This window comes from Oryctolagus cuniculus, chromosome 4 (genome assembly GCF_051225735.1).
Source record: "Oryctolagus cuniculus isolate XC-2025 breed Fujian yellow rabbit chromosome 4, ASM5122573v1, whole genome shotgun sequence".
In the NCBI taxonomy this organism is placed as follows: Eukaryota; Metazoa; Chordata; class Mammalia; order Lagomorpha; family Leporidae; genus Oryctolagus; species Oryctolagus cuniculus.
Window position 1 is genome coordinate 43,988,599 of NC_142870.1, and position 9,138 is coordinate 43,997,736.

General features: G+C 31.3%; 1 protein-coding gene across 4 annotated transcripts in view; it reads left to right on the forward strand.

Annotated features, from left to right (window-relative positions):
- CADM2 (cell adhesion molecule 2) overlaps window positions 1-8,035 on the forward strand; it is a 1,135,583-nt gene extending 1,127,548 nt beyond the window's left edge. For all 4 annotated transcript variants that reach the window (XM_070071934.2, XM_051859415.3, XM_089330678.1 and 1 more), the window contains one exon: window positions 400-8,035. In XM_070071934.2, the coding sequence (XP_069928035.1) occupies window positions 400-518 (119 nt within the window). In that variant the 3' untranslated portion in view covers window positions 519-8,035. The remainder of the gene's footprint in view (window positions 1-399) is intronic.
- Window positions 8,036-9,138: the final 1,103 nt, after the last annotated feature.

Here is a 9,138-nt window from a genome sequence, read left to right on the forward strand (position 1 = left end):
TTTGAAATTTTTTTAAATGAAAGGACAATAAATAAATGATTACTAAAATGAATAGTCACACATTTGAAATCATCATCATCCATATATTAGCAAACGATTCTAATTGCTATAGAGGCCAGGCTCTTGTTTATCCATCTTTCAAGAAGTTAAAATGCCACATTGCCCATTCTTGTTTGGTTTCTGCCTGTAGCCCACCTGGCCATAGGTTCATCATCAATGTATACACAGGAAAACAGTGTACAAGCTTAGCAGGGTAAATTGTGTGCTTTATTATATCTCAGAATATTTTACAGCAAAGATGAAATGTAACAAACATTCCTTCCTAAGTTAATATGGCTTTAATGCTAGCTGTTTTAGCAGCATCTCAGATCTCACATATCTTTCTTCCTATATCCACAGGAACCTATTTAACAAATGAAGCTAAAGGAGCTGAAGACGCCCCGGATGCTGACACAGCCATTATCAATGCTGAAGGCAGCCAAGTCAATGCTGAAGAGAAAAAAGAGTATTTCATTTAAATGCAGGCCAAGATTCTGAGTTTTCCTGCCCAGGCTGGCTGCTGGAGAAAACTGGCTCTCATCTTTCAGAATTCATTGCTACCATCTTCTGCTACCTTTATTAACTTCCATGCTGTACTGTTCTCAGTAGCCAGTGTTCCACCAACAATCAGCTATTGAAAGCATCATCCTTTAATTACTGTACCATTCATAATGCAGGACATTTCTTACTGCCTAAATTTCACACCATTGCTCATTTAACATACAGTGCTTGAATATACAGCCTTAACAATGTTAATCATCTCCTTGGACCATGATATTGAGTTGTTTTTATTCCTTGAAAAAAATGTATGCAGAAGTTTTTCTTCCCCGAGTTTTGTTTCCTTTTAGCCATAGACTTTCTCAGTTTGCCATTGCAAAGCTTTCACAGGTAACAGGATTAGGTGAATACCTAATGTGCTTAAGTTTAATCGCAGACTAGAGGTTTACAAGCAATGTTTTCTACATGTTTATCTTCAAAGACAACATGTTTTGGAAACAAATGCCCTAGAAAACACAAACTGAAAATACTGTAGTGTAGTTTCTGTAATGTTTGAGATTATACTGGTAAACTGTATCAATTTGCTATTTAAAAAAATTAGTATTTGATACAGGAGCCATGTGTATGGACTGCAATCATGACATGATATCGTATATAATTCTATAGATCCAACCATTAGGTTGTAGCTTCATTTACCAATAAATTGTTCCAAATACTTTACTGCTTTGGGAATCACAAAGATTTCATTCATTCTCTGATTTGATTCTATAATTTATTTGCTCCATAGTAACTCACTTGCCTAAACAAAACTAAAGTATCCATAGGGCACAATTTTGAGACATTTTAGTATCTGTATATAGTGCATATAATAAATCCAATTAAACATTATTTGATACATATTTAACTTTTTTGGCTGTAGGTACTTCAGTCATAAGTAAGCATTTTCTAACTTCCATTATATCCCTTTAGATATTACTTAAACCAATATTATAAGTAGATAACATGTATTAGTATTTTTGTCTGTATGTCCTAGCACTGTTCAACAACAAATTTTTCTAGTTCCTGTTAATTTTTATTTGTTATACAATGGAAGCACAATGTTCTAAGGAAAGGTAATTTTAAGCTAACAACCAGTGCACAGCCTCAGGTTTTAAATTACAACCACAGTTGAATAATAACAAAAATAAACTCTTAGTTTGCTAAAAATTTACAAATTTTAATTTGGCAGTTCCAGAGCTGCTTACCTATTTTGGTTTGCCAAAAAGAAGTGTTTAAGATATGTTTTCTGTATAAATGAACTAATTCTTTATATTAAATTACTGTCTATGCATTTTGTGAGGTACAAACTTATGAAACAGTGAGTGATAGAGAATTTCTGCCATGCTTTTAACTCCAAGGTGAAAGTCTCTTTCTCTGGATTATTTTAAAATTTTGATGTATTTAACCATTAAGAAATACTGTATTCTTAAATATGACACAGAGTCAATCTAAAGTCTTATCATTTGTTCTAGTAAAATACAATATTGCTAGATTAGTTCTCATTAAATTTATTATATGCTAAAGAATAAAAATCCAGTTAGATAAAAAATTATTTTCCCATTTACAAGTATTGCACCTTTAAGAAGAAAACTAATATGACAATATGGTAGTTATACTTATGATGTCTGACAGCATGATGGCCTAGGGTCTTAAAAACAGTATCTTGGAATTTATTTTGGGGGACTGAGAATGGTTGAGTACAACATCATGTATTAATATCCAATGAAAGACAAGGTGCCGTATCTTAGATTATTTATCAGAAAAGTATAAATCTTTTAAGGACAATGTTAGAGTTTATAAATTGTTTCTTTTCTTTTGATTGTTGAAGCATTTATCTTGTTCATTTCTTACAAAAGAAAAAGGACGATGTCAGTCGAGCAGCACTTTTTTCAGAATATACAGAACATAAATAATATGATGTGGTTGAGTGTTAACATAATAAATCATATACAGTATGGCATTTTAAGGAAATAAGTCTGCATTGATGTGATTGCATGCTTGTTTTACAGTTCACTCCATACCATCTGTGGAAAACGCAATAATATGTTAATATAGTATGGTAGTTTGAGAGAATCAGGTAGGTGCTACTAGACACATTGAAACTAGAATAGGTTTATAAACTGTTCATAACTTTCAATGCATACTCTTTAGAAAGACTCCACAAAGCAAAATTCATCCTGTTAGTACAAAAGGGAAGGTTCTTATTACAGAAGTAAGTTGTATAAACTGCATCATCAATTACTATTTAAAGCCTAATTTCAGGATGCACTTACAGAATTGCTACTCTTCATTGACACTGTATTTACATCTCTCCTCATTTTGTCTATATTCTACTTGGCTCCAGCCGTTAAATTGTTGCTTAAATAACTCAATCATTATTTAAATCACTGTAAAATTAAAAATTCCAAATCGATTGCATTTCCAGGATTTTAACTCTTTTAACCCTTCAGAGTACTACAAAATCGCATTAACTTTTATTAAAATCACTGGTATATTAAAAATTATGGGCTCTAATTACACATTTGCCAGTTAAGTATAGTTCAACTAGAATTGGATATCATTTTATGTGACTGGAAAAATAATTAGCAATGGAAATATATATTCTTATCTCGAAAATTATTTGATTGTCACCAAATTAATGAGCTAGAATAATTCTGATCATATTTATTACAATAAATTGAAACAAAACAGAGGATGTTTATAAATGGGAACCATGTCAATTGGTAAGTCTGAAATGTGCACACTTGTATGCACACGGAGACAATTTCTGTCTCTGATAAGTGAGCATAGGAGCTACGGAACATAGTAGATGGAGTGTACACACACATGTAGCCCTAGTAGAATACGGAGTGTTATTCTTACCAAAAGTAACTATATTCTCTGCCAGTGTACTGTTTACAGTGTAAGTTGATTTTCCTCCATCAAAAAAAAAAAAGAAAGAAATCTGTACACCATCCTTTTCCTTTTGCCATTTTTGCGTGTCCAAGATAGAATGATGCTAAAAATTAGGGAGAAAAGGCAAAGTTTGTGAGTGCAAGAGTAAAGATATAAACCATGAGCATAGTATTGATGGTGTGTGTGAGTGTTTGTGTGTGTGTGTGTATGTGTATGTTTATAAGAGAGAAAAAGACACAGAGAAGACAGAGAGAGAGAAAAATAGAGAGAGATTTCAACTTGTTTTCTTTTATCAGAGAATCCAAGAAGCAGTTTAATGAACCTGATGTTCAAGTATAATCTAGAAACTGGATGATCTCATAGTGATTCAAGACACTTAATGTTTCATTGAAACTCCACAGCTAAAATATCAAATAGAGAAAGAAGCTAACTTTCCTAAACATGACAAAGAAACTAACACCTCATTTATTTTTATTTTCCTGTAAAAATATAAATATCTCAATTAAAGGACAGGCTCACTTGTAATTATGTACTCATGATTGTAACAGCATTGAGATTCCATATCGGCACATGTACAGCAGCTGTTTGACAGTGATGGCTCTTCCATGTAACATAGCAGTTATCGTGTAATTTAGTGCCACTTATTGCAAAGTGTTACCAAGGGGAACATTTACAATGCTTTTACTTTGACTTTAGACATAAGGATAATTTAATAAGTAACAAATATGAAATGTCACCTTGCATTTTTTAATTGTGGAGAAAACATAAAACCTCCTGTCTTAATGCAACTTTCCCATGATATTGTGAACTACTTAGAGCCTTCTAAAAATGCCCAATATTATTTCCCTTTGCAACTGGTAATCTGTGATGAATTTACAAAACCAAAACAAAAAAATTAACCAGTAATCACAGCTGAAATAAAAGAAACACCTAACAAGAATTATTGACCAGTAATGCTTTTGATTAAGTGGCACAAAGTACACACTAAAAACTATGCAAAATATAGGTAACTACAGTGTATGTACATGTAAGTATCTTGTACTTGCTGTGTATGGATGTTGGAAACCCATGTAATTATAATATGCATTTTGAATATTGGGAAAGAGGAAATTTTAGTGTAGATAATAGAATTTGTTTTGAAATATACACTGGCAATATTGAAATATACTCAGTGCAATATCTGCAATTCTATTGCTGGGCACTTCAGGCAAAGGGATTTTTAAAGAATTGTTCAACAAGATCCAAGAGGTTTCTGATCTTCAACTCTCATAAACTAAAGCATTAATTAAAAATAGAACTAACTCTACAAGCTTTTCTTAAACATTAACATGACACTATGAAATTATTTGGTTTAGATATTGCTCAGAAAAAAATTAGTTTCAAACTTTGATTCACATGTAGTTGAATTTGAAATTCTTAAGCTTTCTTTGAAACGCATGTGTTTTAGTATACTGAAGTAGTTTTATTACAAATACAAATTTATTCAATTGAAGAACGTAAAGTACATTTGGTAACTAAAGTCACTTATCGTAATGGGAATTTTTCTTTCTTGTTTTTCCATTTTTTTCTTTTCTATCACTCCCTTCTGCCCCAAACATGCCCTTTGTATTTATACCCTTCCAAAGGCAATGGATTGAACGTAGCAAAATAATAGAGTTAAAGGGGACAATATATAAAATGGGTTCTAAAATCATCAGCATTTTTGTGTACTGAGATTATTAATATTGAATGCAATAGTTTCGGATATAGCTGGTAAGTTCTCTGCCATGCATACTTAAAATAATTCTTCTACCTCTCACTTTTAACATGGGCTATGATACTTCAGTATAAATAGAGGAAGTAACTACTTACATGATATCCCAGGAAGCATTCATTTGAGACTGTCATAACAGTGCACTCCCCACCCCCTGGGAAATCTCAAAAGCCAACTTCTTGTAGTATATACTATGGTGTATGGATCTTCATTTGTTTTCCTTCTCTATCATTAATTTTTCCTATAGGCAAAATATAATTACCTGATAAGGATAATTCCTTTCATGCCTCTTTAATATTTCACTGTAATAGAATTGTGTTTAAATAATTTCAATGGCAACACTTTGCAATCCAATCTGACATTTTTCTTTATCTTTAAAATATACCAATTTCTTATAAATTAATAACATTTTAAATAAATTCATATATATGATTTTATTTTCCCAAGAATCATTAGCTATATGTGAAAAAATATTAATAACAAATAATCCCTGAATAATGCAAAGTATTGCCACACATGGCCACTTTATTTTGCCTGCACAGGCATAATATGAGTATTTCCATGATGTGACTTAATTATCTTAAAGGAAAGTAACATTCTAGGACCGTATTTTCCCCTAGGGAAAAAAAGGATACATGAATATTTCAAATTATGATGGTATATCTATAAAATATGCTTAAAGTTAAAGTAAAATGTTTCTATGTTCTGTAGTTATGTTCAAATAATTGCGATAATTGTTACCATCTTTTTCATATATATATGTATATATATGAAATGTGTGATTATTTTGGAGAGAATGGGCCCACATGTGAAAAAAATGTAAAGAAAAAAATAACACTATTTTCCCCCTCTGAAATATACTGTGTATTTCAAAAGAAGAAAAGTTAAAAGAAATTTGAAGATTGCAGGTGCAAAAGGAAAACCTACCAGGGCTCAGCACTTAAGCACTTTTCCCACATCCAGGGTCAAAGCAACAGTGATTCCTACACGGACTTTTAAGTGCAGCATGAAATGCAACATTACACTTACACACAGTACTGTCAAACCTCAAATACTTTCTTTAGAATCTTTTCCTTGTACATGATACTGCTAGACACTTTGTCTTTATATTTGCTGGTAGTGAAAGTCATACGCAATAAAATATGGATGGTTGAAAGCAGTGATCACACTAATTGGTTAAAATATGAAATGTAAACAGAATTGTTATATCTTTCTCCTCTTTGCTTTTCTCCGTGTTTCTAATGTATTGAGTGAAATCTCATGAATAGAAAGGAAAATAACCTAGACATTTTTCAAAGCTAGTAATATTTCTCCTTATAAGTGTATAAAATTTTAATCTTTTTACAAATTCATTTAACTGTACCTGCTGTACTTATTGTAGATTCAATGATGCAGTTCGGTGGTAACTCAAGGATTTATGAATTTGGGGTTACCGACCTATTTCTTCACATTCTGTTCACATCAATATTTGTGAATTGGTTGTTTAGTTTTTCATTCAACCAAAAAATATTCCCTCAAGAAAGCTCCATTTTTATCATAAATATTTCAACATAACCAACATTGGAACAAGTCTGCCATGTTAAAAAGAATTTAAAGACTTATCTCTGTAAATGTTACCCAGAAATGCAGGTGTTCCCGATAATGTAGCTTCAAAAATAAAATGTTCTATTTCTATGACATTATACTCAAAACTTTTGGAAGGGTATATTTATGACAGCATAAAAGAAAAATTCTGTGCTGTAAAGATCCACCAACATTAAGCAAATTGCACAGAAAAATAAACACAATTATTGAATCTACTCTTGTCATTAACATTTTCAAGAAACAAAATGCATATTGTAATATTAGGTACATGACACTTGCATGTTGATATGCCTATATACTTACAAAGTATTCAATGTGTACTTAGTGGCGCTTAAAATATGTCATGTACAACTCTTATGAACATTCTTACAGGGTTCCCATTTGCACTTCATTTTTCAGTAAAGTCTTGTCAGAATAATTTGTCTGATAAATATGGAAAAATAAAATTTGAATTTTAGTTATCTGTTGGACATTACTGAATTGTCTATTCATTTAGTACATTTCTGTAGGCTTCAAAACAGACATTGAAAGTTGGAACTTTTTTTTTCCCAGTGACAGATTATAAAAGATGCTACAAAATATATTCCTTTCTTCCAAATACATGATTTTAAACACCTCTTTCCAAATCCATACATTATCATTTCAGGTTTCTTCAGTGATGTCCATTTTCCTCATAAACTTTGAAAAGCAAGTTTTTAAATTTAAGAAGTCATAGAATAAGTGTTATTTTATCTGTACAACTTTTGATCATTTCTTCTTGAAATACATGAACCTTGTAATATGCTGACTAAGGGTAAAAAAAGGTGTTACTGATTTACAGAAATTTGTTTGACATTGCCAAAATTTCAAAACGTTGTAAAAGTAACTTTACATTCACTTATGTGTTTTTCTTAATGCTGGCTAGGAACAGAAGCAAAAATACCAAAATGTATTTTTTTTACAAATTTCGCACTCTAATCCATATTTCAACTACCTAAGATAATGAAAGTAATAACATATCCAATCTAAGCTTATGCCAGTAAGAATTTGAGATAAGCTTTTAAATTTATGGAGGATTTTCTTTGTGTCTCTGAAAGTTCACTTACCATAAGGTATTTTATAGTCTACTTTAAATAACAGATTTTGTTATACAGGGTAAGCCAAAGGCTGTACAAGAATTAGTGTCATTGGGTCTGATATTTGTGTTAGACCATGAAATATTCCATTAAAATTTATCTGTAAATACAAGACAAGATTTTGTATCTGTTTTATTTTATTAAATAACATTTTATTTTATTTTTAATTCATTTTTTCTCAGGAAAAGAAACTAGTCAATACAGGTTAGGAAATTTGACACTGCATCAAAGATCAGAATCAGGATGTCTGAAAGAAAATGCTGACATTGGAAGCAACATTCATTGAGGTGTTTTCTTCCTTTTCAAAACTGATACCCAGAACTTCCACTCTGTGCAGCTCTACAACTAAGCACAAACACAACAACCATGCTTCCTACATCAACAAACTTTGTGTTTTCATATGGCAATTTTTATTTTGGTCAAAATATTCTGTGGCATTTTTTAAATCAAGGGAGGCACACCTGAAAATCTTAATACAATTTACTGAAGAATAGTGACCTGTCTTACTGTCCTTAATTACTAATTACTTAATTACTAAATACATAGTGGTTTTAGAACACGAGAGACCTTTTTGTTACAGAAACTCAGGAATAATGCTAATATATGACAGTATATACCTTTATACTGAAAAGTTTCAGAAAACACGATTTTTTAAAATTTTCCAATTCTACTTTTTTTTGTTTGTTTTCTGAACTTTAAGGGTACTGGTCTCTCTTGATGTTTTGAAAGCCAGAAATTGTGGGAATGTATAAAGAAAAGATTAAAGCAGTCAGCAAGTTTCCCAGTATTGTTCTAGTTTGCACGGTATTTAAGCAAACCATAGCTATTGAACATCTCTTATAGACAATACGTCTACTCATGCAGACCGGAATATAGCATTCTATGCACAGATCTAGAATTAGATTATTCTCCCAAATAATGGCTATTTTCTGTAGTTTTCATATTCCTATTCCAGAAGGAAGAATCAGGAAATCCAGCAACCAAAACCAAAATAAACGTAATTATGCAATTAATTCTATAAGCTGATCAAACTGAAAAATGAAGGAATACATGACTTATCTTTCAGACACTGTTCATAATCTCAAATATAACTGATATGTATCCATGTTGGTTTCTAACAAATAAATCAAATTGACAAGAAGATACTTTTTCATGCTAAAAAATGTTGGAAATTGAGTTTCCTGCTGAAGAGTAGCCATACTATGATTAGAGTCA